Source organism: Aotus nancymaae, unplaced genomic scaffold, assembly GCF_030222135.1.
Source record: "Aotus nancymaae isolate 86718 unplaced genomic scaffold, 86718_ANA_hifiasm-v0.15.2.pri h1tg000033l, whole genome shotgun sequence".
NCBI classification, from domain to species: Eukaryota; Metazoa; Chordata; class Mammalia; order Primates; family Aotidae; genus Aotus; species Aotus nancymaae.
The window spans coordinates 15,810,322-15,827,076 of NW_026988447.1; the positions used below are offsets into that span (position 1 = coordinate 15,810,322).

Sequence of the window (16,755 nt, forward strand, 5' to 3'; positions counted from 1 at the left end):
AGGAAGAGGATGGAATCCCAGATGAGAAAAATGGGACTTTTGACACTCTGGACCAAGGAAAACTTCCTCCCCTTGCTTCTGACTGCCCCTGGGGAATGGAATTAGTATAAGAGAGCTCAGATTAGAGAGGACACTGGGAGCTGAGGACAGCTGAACCAGCCAGACTACACTTTTCTTTGGAATCAGAGTTGCTTCCTGTGCGATGGCTAATTGATTTTCTTTCCCCTTTGTGAAAGAGGGATTTAAACAAAAGAGGGAATGTAGCCTTCACATTTTCCTTGTCTCTAGGCAATGCCTATATTTAAGGATAAAGAACATGTATATGTGGTTCTGTCTACATAAGTACTTAGTATCTGCATAAAAGGAGTACCTTTTTATGGTAAAATTCCACTTTAAAAAATTAACTAACTGACCAGTTCAGCAAGCTTAATTATTATAGCACAAGAGGTTTTGTATTTGTTTTGGGTGATGATAAAAGGGCTCAGTGGTGAGAACTGGTGTAGGGTGTGGAAACGGGAGCAATATTCTCAACTGTAATGAAAATTTATCTGTGTGGTAACTTTTGCTTTGAATGCGAATCAGAGGGAGTTCATGCTTTGAGACAAATTTATGGTTAGCAATAAGATAAAGGCCTGTTTTACTGCCTTCTTTTTACTTAATAAATCTTAATTGCTTTCTCTCCATAAATTAAGGCATTTACCATGCTATATCCTAATTATCAGATTTGTCATGTGTAGCATCAGTTTCACAGAGTAATTGCCATGTGGGCTTTTTGGAAAACATCACTTTCTACTCTTTGTTTTAATGTTGAAGGGGAATTGCCAACTGGATTTTCAGTGAGGACTCTAGTCTTGCCATGTCACCTCAATTTTTTAAGGATGTACTGATATTTATTGGACTAACTTTGGGTATTACAGCATCATGGGCTCGCCAATTGAGGGCAAAGTAAGAAGGGGAGAGAAATGGTATGAATTGCAGACTATTTTGAAAGACATTCAGTTTTATCCCTTTGAAGTACATAACAAGATATTTCTCAGTATAGATCCTAGAGACTGGCTTTTGTGAATAGATTTATTTGTAATTAGTGGAATTTCACATAAAAGCACAAAAATCCTAGAGAATATTTCATGAACTTAAGTAGGTTATATAATCTTCTTTAATTCTGTTAATTTGCTTAGCAAACCCTTTCCTGGTATTTAATGTAGATTTACAGTTCAGTTCAATCCAGATGAGTAATCACAAATGTTCCTTAGAAATTAGTTGCATTTCATAGTTCTTGGCTCCATGCATGTGAAAAAGGTATCCACAAAATTTTCAGTTTTAGGTTGATTGGACAGACTAGAAAGTGGCATTTGCTTTATTGAATAGCAGCTTATGAATTAAAAAAATGACAGAAATGAACATAGAACTGTATGGATTTGCTGTGGTGGTCATAGTTGTGTGCTCTCAGCTCTGTGCTGACATCGTTTCTCTGCTCCACTCTGAATGGCAGGGAGGCTGCTACAGATCCTAGAGCCCCAGCTCAGCTGGCGTCTGGCTGGGTCAGGCTAGCAGGAGGCTCTGATGAGAAACTAGAGGTAGGAGGAAAGGAGCAAGAGGGTATTTCACCTTCACTGTCTGCCTCCAGCAACATCTCTGGTAGAGGATGGGTCTTACCCATGGCTCCAGCTTCTAGTGTGTTTCTAGCATCCTCTGATGGTCCCATACCCTGGGATAGGAGTGGCTTCCTGCTGTTGGAAATCTCCTAAATTGCTCAGCTGTGCCCTCTTGGATATTTCAGCTCTTCTCTCATGTGTAATAAAGTCTCTGTGTTAAAAGAGTGGTTTCCTTTCCCTGATTCATACATTTTGTAGAACAGTTTTGCTTTTATGTCACAGCTTATAGTCTTTTGGATGTTGATAAAAGAAATGTTAAATTATTCATTATCTCACTTAATCAGCTTGGTATTATATTTAGGTGATAGGGCAAAGAAGAATAAGACAACATGACCTGATTGCCTTGGGGAAACTCAGTCTGTTTGGAGATACAGTGCATTCTCCAAGCGCCAGGGAGCTAAAAGGAAGAAAGACCTAGACTGAAATAGGGGTGGGAAAGATGTCACAAAAGAGGTGACATCCGAGAGTCCTGCCAGATGCTAAGGTCTTGCTCAAGCAGATGAGGAAGAAGGCCATTCCCAGCAGAAGCAGCAGATTGTACAAAAGCATGGATCACACTTGGCTGCAGGAGCATGGTGATCAGGGGGACTGGAGGAAGAGGAAGCTAGAAAGGTGGTCGGGGCTGGACTACCAAGGGCATTGAAGCCCCTGCCAGGCACTTGAACTTTATCCTGGTAGGACTGGGGAGCAGTAAAAAGGATTTTAAGCAGAGGAATTACATGAACAGGTTTATCCTTCAAAAAAGTCACCCTAGAAGAAGTGTGGAAGAGAGATTAGAGGGCTGGAAATAGAGGGAGAGAAACCTTCTGGCCAGGTGGTGAGTGGCAGAAGTCCTGGTAGGAGCAGGTGGTGTTTAAACAAAGATCTGAATTAAAACTGAAGGCCTGAGGAGGAGGGGAAAAATCAAGGTATGTTAAGAAAGTAGAATGTGTAGAACTTGGTGATTTTTTTGAAAGTGTTGGGAGTTGTCGTTAAATGATGGTCTCAGAGATCAGGGAATGTTTGTCAGGTTTAGCTAAATAAATGTTAAAACTAGAAGCCTGTTTCTCAAATTGGGGTCACTGTGTCCCCTTAGAGGTCTCACGCAAACTCTGAGTTGTTTATGGTGCCTTGTGAGCTGGATGTATCTTAGGTTTCAAACAAGTCGTTGTTGCAGCACTACTCAGGTCTTACAAGTAAGCCAAACAAGCAATTCTTTATTAAAAACCGTCTGCTACTTCCGCCACCCACCACACCAGGATCTTTTTCCTGGCCATGATGTGCCTTATTCTATCTACTAGTCATAAAATTTGTTGGCCACCCACTGTGTATTTGTCTCATCTCCTACCTCTACCCATCACAGCTTTCTCGTCTTCTGATTAAATAAAAGAATTAGCCTCTTATTTGATAAATCATTGTATGGGTACCTGTGTCTCAGGGTTTCTGAAGTCTGGCAATAGAATATCCTCTGCTAGTTGAGAAAACATGGAGGCTTACTCATCACCAAGTCTTCCACATGCCAGAGACTGCACTGAAAGAACACTGAGTTCTTTTGTGTAGTTAAAACAACACAGTACATGCCCTCTGGGAGCTCAACATCTGGAAACAAACCTACAGAGGGAGAAACTGGCAAGAAGAAACACACTAGAAATAGCATCAGTCTCAAATGATGCACAGTGGGAGTTGGGCTGAGGTGCTGCTCTGTAGTTATGGCCTGGTGTTAGGTTTGATAGCTAAAACTAACATGCTTTTATCTTGTAAGATTTCAGATCGAATATAGTGGTTGAGAGCCTGGGTTCTGGGGTCTGACATCTGGCTCTGCCACTTCTATGTGTCACCCTGGCCAAACTGCATCATCTCTGTGCTTCCCTTCACTGTAACACGAGGATCATAATAGTATCTACCCTAGGAATGAGAGGATTCAATGGCATATGTGTGTGACGTGCGGCACACTTCCTGACACAACGTCAGTGCACAATAAATACTCACTGCTAACCCTTCCTTAAGCCAAAAAGAAGCTGCTGAAGGCCTAGCTGACACAGGTGTGCTGCATGAGTACCAAAGATTGCTGCCTTCTTCCAAACGAGAGCTGCTGTGGCTAACCCTGAGATCCTTTGTAGTCATTTAATTACAAAGAAATTCTGGAACATACTTTCTTCAAGACAAATTAGTCTTTTGAGTTTTTAAGTTAATCTTTGATTGTATCACACACAATCAGTTGTCACTTCAGGGCACTTCCAGAAACAAGTTTGAAGGCCAGCATGTGGCAGGTAACATTTTAGAGGAGGCGGGTATCACTGCCTCTCTGAAACTTTCCATTGATACCCATCCCCTCCCTCCTCCTTTGAGTTCAACACACGTTAACTAAGCATCATGATTTTTCAGGTTCTGTATTCGGCTCCAGGGAGACAAGGGTGAACAATTTCTATCCTCATGAAACTTGCAATTGTGTGGAAATATCTGTGAACAAATTCAATCCATTGTGATAGAAGCACCAATGGGAGTGTGTAGGAGGTCAGAAGAGGTACACAGAAAGGACAACAAGGAAGGTTTCGCAGAGGTGGTGACATCTCACCAGGATTTTGAAGGGACTAAGAATGGGGAGACTCAGAACATCAGCATGATTTGCACCGGAGAACTAGACCAGAGGTGTCAGGGAGTGGGGTGCTTGGTAGGAGATGAAATTGAAGATGTAGGCAAGAGCTTGATTATGTAAGAGCTTGGCCTTTGTCATGGGAACGTCAGGGGCCATTGAGGGACTTCAGGTAACAGAATGCCACAGATTTACATTTTTAGCAGGATCAGCCTAGTATAAAAGACAAACTTGAAAAGGGTTTGCAGATGCTGGCAGGTTCATGTCACCACTGCTGATTCATTGAGGGCAGAGATAGGGTCCTATTTGTCTCTGTATCCCTAAAGTTTAGTTCTTTATAGACATTTAGGAAGTTTTTTGGAGTGAAGACAGCCCAAGTTGAATTTTCTCATTCTGCATCCTATCCTCAGAACATGCTGACCTGGACCTCCATCTGTCACAAGCAGCTTGACTAAGATCTTAGGAAATTCCTTTTTTTCTTGGCATTTTTTTACCTAGCACTCTCTCTGTTTACTAGCCCCTCTGTACAGCTGTAGTATGTGGTGATTGATGCTTATAATTCTGACCTTGAAGTACTTCATGCCTTCTAAATCATGAAAAAAAGATTAAAGCATATTCAGTATCACTGTAATGTTTGTGTGTTTTGCTGCCTTCTTCTTCTCTGGGAAGTGGTGGTTTATGAAGTGCCCGTGCACTTGTGTGCACACGGACACAGTGAGAATCTGTGATCGCCCTCAACTCTTCACCCACAGGGAGACTAGATGCATGCTCAAAAATAAACAAAATAACCTGGGTTTTCTTCATGCCTAGGGAGGAAGCAGCTTGGCCCCAGGGGCAAAGTGGCTTGAAATGAGAGCAAAAGCAGTGGTTAGGAAAGCAGAGGGAATGATAAAGCAGAACTGATATAGACCAGGGAGTCAGGCAGTTTATGAGCCAGCCCTGGATGGCTACATTCTGGCCCCAGTAAGAGCAAAGCCCAGGGTCAGGACTCCAGCTTCACGTTCTGTGTGCCTGGACCCAAATCATCAGGGTTGGATTTGGCAGGATTACCATCTATATTTGTATCTCAGTAAGAACCACTCAGTAAAATGCCAAACATTAGGCAAGTGAAAACATCAACAATTAGAGCTTCCTGTTCCCCACACATCTTTTCTTGAAAACCTTTATTGCTGCAGAACTGACGTTACTAGGCACAGAATGAAGAACTCCAAATATAAACTGTGAGATGGCTCCATCTTACAACCTGAGACCTGAAAAAGAAGGGTGTGATGTTGTCACTAGGAGGGAGATTTGTTTGGTTTTTCTTTGGGGACTGTATATTGCAGTAAGTAGAAATGCCCCTTACATTTTGTCATACAGATTTCTTTTTAAAATCTGTATGTTTGGTCAGCACTCATCATCCCAGCCCAAAGAGCCAGTCCCTGAACCACAGAAGTTCTGTTGGGCGCCTCTAGGCCAGGGCATGTATGGGCTTCACCACATGCCAGTTCTGTGAATTTGGGCAAATGTTTTAGACTCTTTGGATCTTAGTGTTTTTTTTTTTTAATCTGAAATATTGGAATAACACAGATTCCTTATTTTACAGGGTTGCTATGAGGCTGAAATAAAATGCTGAATGTGGAAATGCTCAATTAGAAAGCCTTATCTATAGACATAATAGTATATTAAATATACCAAAGAACATCATAAATATCCTCGTAAAACATAGAAATATATTTCATCTGCAAACATGACATCTTCCAAAATTTTCCCAAAGTAGAGTAAGGAAATGAACTATTTACTGAGTCTTTACCTTAGGGCAGGTGTTCCAGCTATCACTTTATCCTTTCTGCAAAGTAGATTTTAAATCTCAATTTTAGACACAAGGAAACGGAGGCTCCTAGTGACAGATGTAGCAGAAGTGGGATTCAGACCTGACTCAAGAACTGAATGCTCTTTCTCCTAGGCCATGTTGTCTCTCGTTGTCTGTCTAGTTCCAAACCCCCAGCGTTCTTAAAAGCTGTTCACATCCTTTGGTGCTGGGAAGTGTGCTAGCCATTTCTTAGTCATTCACTCCTGTAAGGGGGACAGGGTGGGACCCAGAAGGAACTGGAATGCCAGGCGCTCCTGGAGAGTCAGCAGCATGGTGTGTGGTGCAGGCCCTCCATAGGAGTTTCACTTTTAGGGAGTTGGCCTGGCATGGACAGAAAGCCAGGCAACAGCTGTGCCACATTTCCTAGCCCTTGAGAAAATGGCGATAGCCCTGTCATTTTCAGAAGTTCATTCTTTTTCTGTCAAAGTAAAGCAACCCTTCATCAGAACTTCTCTCAGGAATCAGGGCCTCTTGTGTATTCTGGCCGACCCCTTATTCTGTTTGTAGAGGTAGTAAGATTAGATTTATTCTATGTAGTAAGTGCTCCACTAAGCTTTTCTGGGACTCTTCCTGTTAGCTTTGATGCCAGGCATCGGGGGAAAGGGTCCCCGATGTGGCAGTTCATTAAGTGCCCAGTGGGACCCACTGCTGCATGCATTTTCTTTTTTATATCCTTTCTCTGAGTTCCAGGCAAACAGAGTCAGCTTGTGAACTGGAGCTGCCCACCCAGAGAACCAGAGATAATGCCTGTTGAAGGGCCAAGTTGCATATTCAGCGAGGATGTCAGTGTGTGGGAGAAGCATTTGTTCAGCCAGCGGTCCTGAGAGGAACTGTGTGTTGTGTTCCCATAGGTTCTCAACAGGAGGTGTGTAGAAGCGGCGGTGATGACAGGCCTGGCTCTGAACTGCCACATAAACAAGAAGTCCTTGTTTGACAGGAAGCACTACTTCTATGCAGACCTCCCTGTAAGTACACTTTGAGATCCACCCCACCACAAGTTCTCAGAGCTGAGCCAGCCCTGCTGTGGGGGGTCGCAGCGAGGAGAAGGGGCTGTGCCTTTCATGTTTTCAGCCAGCACTGTGTCCATCCCAGTGGGAAGTTCTGCCTGGCCCTGATGCAGGCAGGTGCCCCGATGTTTACTAGATTGGATGCAATTGTCTTGATTGCTGACTTCTTGCTTGCCTCATGCTTCTGGTGGCTCGCTCATAATTGCACAGGGAGTAGAAGTCAGTGTTCTCAGGCTCAGCCCGGCTGTGGTATTTGGTGCTAATTGCCTGTTAGTACAAAAGCTAAGCCTCTGGCTGATGCAACAGTAAATGCATACTGTAGCTCTGTCGGAAGAGGGAGAGCGTCTCGCTTTTAAGTTGAAGTTCCCAATAATAGGGCCGTCTCCTTTGGAGACATTTCTGTCATCTCACAAGGAGCAAGTAAGTGGACAATAGTAAGCGGAAACATGAACCAGAAACCTGGACCAAGAACAGTAATTGGCTGAGCAGTAAACTCTGTATTGACCCGCTTTTTTCCGAAAATTAAAAAGTTTTTTTTCTTTAAGCCACACCGTGTGAGTGAGAGCCAATTTTTCATACTATTGAACTGGAACAAAACTGAAATGTTGAGTGGGTTTCCCAAAATCATGTTTCATTTGATCCGATTTGGAAAAACAACAGTAATGATGTTGCTTCACCTCGTTCTCCTTAAACTGAAGATTGGGGTAAGCTGTTTTTTAGTGGGTGAGGGCACGAGTAGAATTAAATAAAAAATCCAAGTAAGACCTGCATTCTTCAGTGGCTGCTGCTTTTCCCCTCTGGCCTCCAGCCTCTCAGCAAGCCCACTGTTTCACAGGGCAGAAATAATTAAACTCCATTTCTTCATCCTTCAGGAGTGACAGTTTGGTTGAGGTGGGAGATTTAATAATAATATGACTAAAATGAGATGTTTTGGTCATCTGTGGCTTTCTTGTCTTTCTGGCCCAGATAGTTCAGATAATCCAAGTTTCATGAGACATACTTATCTAATAAAGCATTCGTTGTTTATCTGAAATTCAGATTTAACTGGGCATCCTGTATTTTATCCATCAATCCTAACCAGAGCTTAGTTTTACAAATTGAGACTTCCTGTCTTAGCATAGAAAATGGGTTACCCTTTCACAGGGTTTTCAAAATGTGGTCCCCAGGGCACTAACATTATCATCTGTGGGAACTGGTCAGAAACATAAATTCTCAGGCCCCACCCTCAACCTACTGAATCGGAAACCTTTGAGGTCAGGCCAACCAGTCTATGTTTTAACAAACACAGTAGTATTTCTGATGCAGTTAAAGTTCTTAAAGTGCTGGCTGGCCAAGTGGTGAAAGACACAGATTTTGGAGCCTGACCACCTGATTCAGACGCCGACACTGATGCTCACTAGCTGTGTATGTGGCTTTGGGCAAGGTCCTGATCCCTCCGTGCCTTGTTCCTCTCCTAGGGTTGTTGTGGAATTAACTGAGCATTACACAGTGAGAGCAGCGTCTGGGACCTAGCAAGTGCTGAAGATGCCTTTGCTCTTATTCTCTGTTCTTCTTCAATTCTCCTCATTGACCTGCCATCTCTTTAGTGCGTATTGATGCATGTGTCCATTTGAAAGTAATTCTTCCTTTCCACTTAGAAGCAGGTGAGGGATCCTTGCAAGATCCATCAGTGCTTTAGTACCATGTGCTTTCCGTTAACGGAGGGTGAGTGTCACAGCATTTTCTGACTAGAGGAACTAGGGAAGTTGGGTCAGGGAGGGCAGCTACCATGATTGATTCCTTTAAAAAGCAGAAACCAAACAAGCTTAAACACACACTAGCAACTGCTGTTGGCCCTGTGGAGAATAGATGGCAAAGTGCTTAGCCAGCGTTCCGAATAGGGAGGGTCTGCCAGGAGCCCGGTAATGAGATGCAGAATTTAGGCTAATGAGCTGGATGGAAACAATAAACTCTTTTCTTAGGGGCCCCTGACAATGAGATTATTGTTATTTCCCAATACAGCACTTTAGTGAGGGTGATGGGATGAATTTGTGTTGTTTCTTGCGTTTATTGAGGGTGGAGGATTTGGGGAAGATGAAGGGGGTGATGGCAGGAGCAGAAGGGACCAGGCTCAATGATGGCTGCAATGCAGCAACTAATTTTTCTTCTCCTTTTCCTTTTTTTTTTCTTGTTACTGTTTTTGCTTTAAGTAGGCCTAACTTTGTGTGACATTGTAAAAGGGATAGTAAACTGGATCCTAGCTTTTATGTGTTGACCAGTGACTGTGTGTACCCTATGTTTGTGTGCAGGCAGGCTACCAGATTACCCAACAGAGGCTCCCAATTGCTGTGAATGGGAGCTTGACATATGGCATCTCTGCAGGGAAGGAGCGGGGTCAGGTGATCCCCAAGACGGTGAGGGTTAAGCAGATCCAGTTGGAGCAAGACAGTGGCAAAAGCCTCCACGACGACCTGAGATCTCAGACGCTCGTTGATTTGAACAGGGCGGGTAGGCTTGGAGTGTTTTCATTACTTCTCCTTCCCACTTCAGTTCTTGGATTGCAGGCCCCTCTTTTCCCCACCAGAGTTTTCCTAAACAAATTGAGAAAGCAGTCACAGGAGCCTGACAGATGGAGACCAAAATATCAGCATTGGAATTGGCATAGGTGATTAGTGAGCATGACTTGAACTGTGATCGCTGTTAGGCTTGCTAATAACTCACCTCTGAAGTTAGACAAACTTAACCACCTAGTCGCAGACCCAGCAGCTGGATATTTTAAGCAGTCGTTAAAAGGGATGAAACAGTTAAAAATCAAAAAGTAGGGCCTAGGGGTGGTGGCTTACACTTGTAATGCCAACGACTCAGAAAGCTGAGGTCAGAGGATTAACTGACGCAGAGTTCGAGATGAGGCTGGGCAACATAGCGAGACGTAGTCGCCAAAACAAATTAAAAACAGCCCGGTGTGGTGCCATCCACCTGTAGCCTCAGCTATTCAGGAGGCTGAGGTGAGAGGATCACTTAAGCCCAGGAGTTCAGAGCTGCAGTGAGCTGTGATCATGTCACTGCACTCCAGCCTGGGCAACAGAACGAGATGACACCTCCAAAACAAAAAAAGTGGGAGGGAAGAATGATTCAGAGGCTAGAACCACGTTGAGAGTCCTTCAGTAAGGCAGTGTTTCCTGAAGCTTAGGCCTAATTTTTCTGCTGGTGAAATCGGAGAGCTGCAGTGAGGCTGACTCTGCCTGTCTTTGGTAGGAGTGGGCCTTCTGGAGGTGGTCCTGGAGCCCGACTTGTCCTGTGGAGAAGAGGCGGCAACAGCTGTCAGGGAGCTGCAGCTGATCCTTCAAGCCCTGGGGACCAGCCAGGCGAACATGGCAGGTAGAAGCCACAGAAGCAGCATTCTTCTTTCCCTCTCCCTTCCTGCCTCCTAGAACTTCTCTGACTTCAGTTTTGTTTTCCATCATCAGTTATATTGAAGTTGTTTGCAGCCATTTTTTTCCCCAGCCTTTTGTAATCCTGTTTTGGTGTTTTTTTTTAGAATTTTCCTCGGATACTTTACTGAGCCCCCATTCAAATATAAATATACAACCAATAACAGTGCAGAGACACCAAACCCTTAATGAAATAATGGCTTTGAACAGTTCAGCCTTTCTTAGGAAGAAGACTCTGTGTTTCTCAAGAACACTTCTTAGTTTGTGAGTTCTGTATAGATAGCACTTCATCGTTAGTTGCCTCTTTTCCTTTGGGTCTGTTTCTTGTGTTTTGTAGATTTTTCATCCATTTACAGCTCAAGCCAAATTATATTGACTATAAGCCAAGATTATGAAAACTAACCTGAGATAAAATCTTAATTGAGTAGAAATATAGGAGGAAACTAAAACAAAAGAAACACTTGCACCCTTGGGACCAAACACTACACATTTTAAACGTTTGCAAATTGCATATAAAGATCACAGGTTTTGGTCACACTCAATTTCTTCATGGCTGTAGGTGTCCTTTGCCCTGGCCTGGTACTGCTTTGTTCTTGCGTAAGTCCCTAAAGGGTAGTCTCTGCCATCGTTTTGTCCTGTTCTCTGTTCCTTGGGACTTTTTGAAAACTTCTGCCACCCTCAGAGCACTTCCTGGTGGAGATGAGACAAAATACAGGTTCTGAATCTACAATTGCGTTTTTCCATAGCACGGTTCAGTGGTCACAGCAGGCGCCCAGGAGGAAATGTTGTTGATGATGATGTTCATCTCTGTGCTGGTTGATAATACTGTTTAGCAAACTTAGCATGTCACATAATGTATTTTTACATTACAGGGGGACTTCTGGATTTGTAATGCCACATTTGTCACATAGGATGTTACAAGCAACAAATTATGACATCCGAGCCTTGGTACATGTTGAATCTGAGGACAGAACTTGCTTATTTGCTTTTTTCTTTAAGCTAAAGACTGGAAAAATACAGTCACATGAGTTTGAGTGGCATAAAGGTTAGCTGCCTAAAAATTTCTTTATAGAGACGATACTCTCTTTTAGAGTAAGAGAATTCTCAATTTGAGATTTATTGCTCATGCCACTATTTTTTTTTAATCCACAGAACAAAAATGAAATATGGGCAAGTTGGATAGTTATCCATTTACGTTCCAAGTGTTGATTGCTTTAAGAAAGTTTTTATTATCCCATTCTTCTTCAAAATAACTGTGATTCCTACCAACCCTATGGGATCATAAATAGGCCACCTGTTAGCTGAGAAATAGTCCCATCTGGGTCCTTTCCAAGAGATAAACCATAGTGGCAAGAACTCATCAGTCAGTGACAGCTGAGAGTGTTCATTAAATCTCATTTGTTGTGACACTTTTTGTTTCTTTGAAATACAAATCCTACAGCTTTGAGCACAGCAGCCGAGTAGCTTTGGTGGTTCTAAAGTTCTGTGGGAGCTGAGGTCTGCCTGGAGTCTGCAGGGAGCCAGCTCCTTGGTGCTGTGAGCATTTCATCCTTTGCCCATCCCTCTGCCCCACCCCCCACCCCCTTAGGAACACTGTGTTGGCCTTGGAGCTTGCTGCTCAGGAGCTGAGGGCCACCCTAAAGAGGTAACATTGAAGACTAGTGGACACCCAGGGTGCTGTGGAATGAAGCCTAATTGGTTCTAGGCTGTAGTTCAGTGAGTTCCTGATAGTTTTGCTGATGAGCATAGACCAGCTCAGCCCAGGTTCCAAGTCATTTCCTTCTCAGTGGACAGCCTTTGGCCCCTGTCGAGGAGATGCCAAAGTGTTAATAGTTTGTTAAGCTAAATGTGTACGGAAGTAGACATGCTAAGTGTTTCAATGATAATAATATCTACAAGTTGGAACATTGGTATGTACTCTTCAGTTCACTAGGCATTTTACAATTAATTTATCATCTCATTTAAATTTTATGACGTTGCTGAGAAATAGGTGGTAGAGTCTGCCTGTTGCAGGTGAGGAAACTGAGGCTTAGAGAGGTGGGATTATTTGCCCAGGACTCACAAGAAGTGACAGAGCTGGGACTTGAGCCCAGGTGTGTCTGAGTCCTGGAGCCCTTTCTCTAAGCACAGCATCATACCACTTCCTAGTGGCAGCCACAGCAGTGTCATGACCATCACAGATGCCAGCTTAAGATAGGCAGGATAGCAAGGTGGGGTGCCAAGGGCTGCCAGCTCCCGGATCTGGCTTGGAATCCTGTCCTGCAACTTCTAGCTGTAGGTGCCTGTGCAAAATGTTTTATTTCTCCGAGCCTCCCTTTCCATACTTAAAAAACAAGCCCCCAAATAATTTTGTAGGGAAAGGGAAAAGAAGAAACCAAAGAGGAAAGGAAGTCATCAAGACCATCTGATAGATCTGGGGCATCAGGCTGAGAGGAGTGACTTTGTGGGAGAAAACATAGAATTCCAGTTTGAATAGGTTAAGTTTGAAATGCCTCGGGAATGGCTCAGTGGCTTTGTCACCAAAACCAACAGTCTCCAATCATTTTAGCTCCAGGGAAGCTAAAAAATTGGGAGACAATTTTTCCATGGATTATCTTAGAATCTTGGGAGGCCGAAGGGGGAGTTTTACAGGATGATTCAAGTGCATTACATTGATTGTGCACTTTATTATTACATTGTAATATGTAATGAAGTAATTATACAACTCATTATAATGTAGAATCACTGGGAGCCCTGACCTGGTTTTCCTGCAACTAGATGGTCCCATCTGGGGGTGATGGGAGACAGCGACAGATCATTAGATGATAGATTCTCATAAGGAGCACAAAGCCTAGTCCCTCTCATGCACAATTCACAATAGGGTTTGTGCTCCTGTGAGAATCTAATGCCGTGGCTGATCTGACAGCAGGCAGAGCTCAGAGGGTAATGCAAGCGGTAAGAAGCAGCTGTAAAAACAGATGAAACTTGACTCTCTTGCCCACCACTCACGTCCTGCTGTGCGGCTTGGTTCCTAACAAGCCACAGACCAGTACCTGTCTATGGACCCTGGGTTGGGGACTTCTGACTAAAGCTATATTGTAGGGAACGAATGTACTAACGTCTAGAAAACGTAGGATAGGGCCTGGAAAATAGCCTGTGCTGGGTACATATTAGGTGCTCTTATTAACAATAGTAAGTAGTAATACTTTTATGGAATTACCACTCATCTAGATGAATGAGCTTTGTAAAATATGTTCAATAAAATTTGGTCACCTTTTTTTTGGTCAAACCTTGTTATTTTTCAGCAATCAGAACAAGATGGCTTAACAGACCTTCCCCACCACATCTTTGGGCCCCTGCTGTTTGCAGGCACAGTTTTCTATCTTGATGTTATATTTCTGTTGTGTGAATGTGTTTTACAGAAAAATATGAAACTGTACTGTGTCACAGTGCTCAGTGGTATAGTTTTTTTAGTTTTGCTGTTATAAATCTCTACTTCTAGAAGATAGAAATTGAGCCTGATGACATTTTCGTGATGTGTGAATGAAGGCTCTCCCTCAGTGGTGCGGAATACATTGAAGTAAACCTAACTAGTAAAGCTTTTGTGCACTTGAGGCAATTTAACTTAATTTGTTTAAAAGGTATTTTGTCTTCACTGGATAGCACGTCTTTTGTTAATGTTTGATACTGCATTTGAATCCAAGCTAGAGAACTCTCTTTCAACACGGCAGGATACTAAATGATTCCTCTAAGGTATTTATGTAGTGTAGTCTTCTCTGGGAGAGACTGAAACTCATGCTTTTATTCCTCTTCCAAATTAGAATTCTAAATTGTGAAAGATGCTTTCATTTTTAAAAGCAAGCGAGGTCCAATTCATGGTTCCCTGAGTTCAAAAAAAGTTGTCTCCCAAGTATTGCGATTTGGTTCGATGGAGCTCAGCACACTTTGGAAGTTTTCCTTTGAGCTTAATGGGACTTTCAGAGGATTCCAACTGCAGATTAGTCCTATTCAGACAGAACTGTAGAACTTACCGGGAACCTACTGTGAGACAGAAGCCAGTCTGCTTACTCATTGCTCGGGAAGATGCCAGAGTTCTGGCATTCATCGCTCAATAAGATTTAATTTGTTGAACAGTCACCAAGTGCCAGGCCCAGCTCTAAGTTCCACACAAGACATTGTTCCTGCCACATGGATCTTATATTCATAAGGGTGACAAATAAAATAATTACAGTGACAAATGCTTCAAGGGAATAAACGGGATGCAGTGCTACAGAGTAACATCGGAAGGTGACAATGTTGTTTTTTAAAGGCCCCTCAGAGGAGATGACAATTATTTAAAACCTGAAGAATGACTCAAGACCCAGGCAGCATAGAGCCAGGAGATGAGCATTCCAGAAAACCGCTAAGGCCAAGGCCCTGAGGTGAGAAAGAGCTGGAGCATTCCAGAAAACTGCTAAGGCCAAGGCCCTGAGGTGAGAAAGAGCTGGGAATGGGCCCTGGGGTAAGCAAGGTAGCACAAGGCCACTGTGCCAGAAGCAGAAGGAGCAGCGGCATCAGGCCAACTATAAAGGCAGGCAAGGGCTAGATCAGAGATAATGGCAAGAAGTTTAGCTCTCAACCCAGGTGCAGTGGTAATCACTGAAAGGCTTTTAAGCAAGGGAAAGACATAGTCTGATTAATGTTTTAGAAAGCACTCTGGGTGCTCTGTGGGAAGTGGATTTCAGATGGGTAAGAGTAGAAGCCAGGAGACCAGTTAAGAAGCTTTTGCAATAGTTCAGATGGAAGACGATGCTGTTTTGGACGGCACTGGTGGCCGTGAAGATGAAGATGGAGAGATAGGTACATACAAGATGGTTTTTAGAAATAGGCTGGTGTGGAAGGTAAGAGACAGGGAGGAAGCAAAAATGCCTTTAGGGCAGTTGGAGGAGCTAGATGGTGGTGCTGTTTACTGAAGTTGGAAGATGAGATGAGAATGTCTCTGTGCAGGGCCAAATCAGGATTTTGTTTTGGAAACTGAGATGCCTGTGAGACCTCCAAGTGCAAGTGGAGGTGTCAAATAGATATCAGAGCTACAAGTGTGGAGCTGAGAGGGGTCTGGGCTAAAGAGAGAAATGTAGGCATCATCAGCACTAGGTGGTATTTAAAACTGTATCCGCCTACCCAGAGAGTATAGATAAAGAAGAGGATTCTGGGTTTGGGTGGGAAGGAAGGCATCAGCAAATGAAATGGAAACAAAGTGTCCAGAGGAGGAAAATTGGGAGCAAAAGATGGCAGAAGCTGAGCTAGGAAGATATTTCAAGAAGAAAGGATTGGTTGGTGTGTCACATGCTGCTGAGGTGTCCAGTAGGTGAAGACATGTGTGTCCTGTGTCCACTGAATGTGGCAGCCATGAAATTGTTGGTGACTCTGACAAGGGCATTTTTAGAGGGATGTGGAGAGAAGCCAGGCTGACATAGGTTTAGGAATAAATGGGAAGTGACATAGTGGAGACAATGTGTGCAACAAACAAAACTTGTTTAAGGGGCTTTGCTGAAAAAGAAACCAGAGAAACGATAGCTGAGTGACTGATAGAGTGAGAAATGGGTTCAAGGGAATAGGTTTTGGGGTTCTGTTTATTCATTTAATGAGAAATCCTATTGCATATGTATATGTCAGATGGAATGCTGAGAAAGAGTCATGACTGGTATGGGAGAGAAGGGATAACTAAGAGTGATGCCCTGGAGAAGCCAAGAGGGGGTTAGAATCCAGCCAGTCCTCAGGGGCCTTCCATTCTGGTCTTAAAGATGAGGCCAATGCACAGTAGACTATGGTCACATACTGATTTCTGTAGTATAGATTGTGAGTATTCTGATAGTTTAAGGGACCCACCAGTGCAGGCCAGTTTGCTGAGGAGGGCTTCTAGGAGGAGGCAGTAACACAAGTGAGACCTTGAGGGACAAGGAGAGGGACAGAAGCTCTGATAGAGTGTGCTGGTGGAGCAGACAGGGATGTGTATGCAGAAGGCTGCCCTGATTGGAGGAGAGCTTTCTCCCGGAATGAGCAGTGGAAAGATCCAGGTCATATCGACCGAAACCCGATGAGAGCTGCAGAGCGCCAAGCAGAGGAGCCGAGATGATCCAGTAGGAACTATCTGTGCCCTCGAGTGAACAGCAGGAATGATGAACCCAGATTGTAGCAGGATGAAAGTCACAGCCACATTGCAGTCCCCAGACAAGGAGGAAACTGTATTAAGAGTCAGGATGTGATTTTATAACCTAAGCCTGAAGTTTGGAGACCTCAG

The 16,755-nt window shown here is 43.6% G+C and overlaps 1 protein-coding gene across 5 annotated transcripts in view; it reads left to right on the plus strand.

Annotated features, from left to right (window-relative positions):
• GATB (glutamyl-tRNA amidotransferase subunit B) overlaps positions 1–16,755 on the plus strand; it is an 88,479-nt gene that overhangs the window by 33,295 nt on the left and 38,429 nt on the right. For all 5 annotated transcript variants that reach the window (XM_012470031.2, XM_012470032.2, XM_012470033.2 and 2 more), the window contains exons 3-5: positions 6,931–7,044; positions 9,375–9,573; positions 10,321–10,443. In XM_012470031.2, coding sequence (XP_012325454.2) covers positions 6,931–7,044; positions 9,375–9,573; positions 10,321–10,443 — 436 coding nt within the window. The remainder of the gene's footprint in view (positions 1–6,930; positions 7,045–9,374; positions 9,574–10,320; positions 10,444–16,755) is intronic.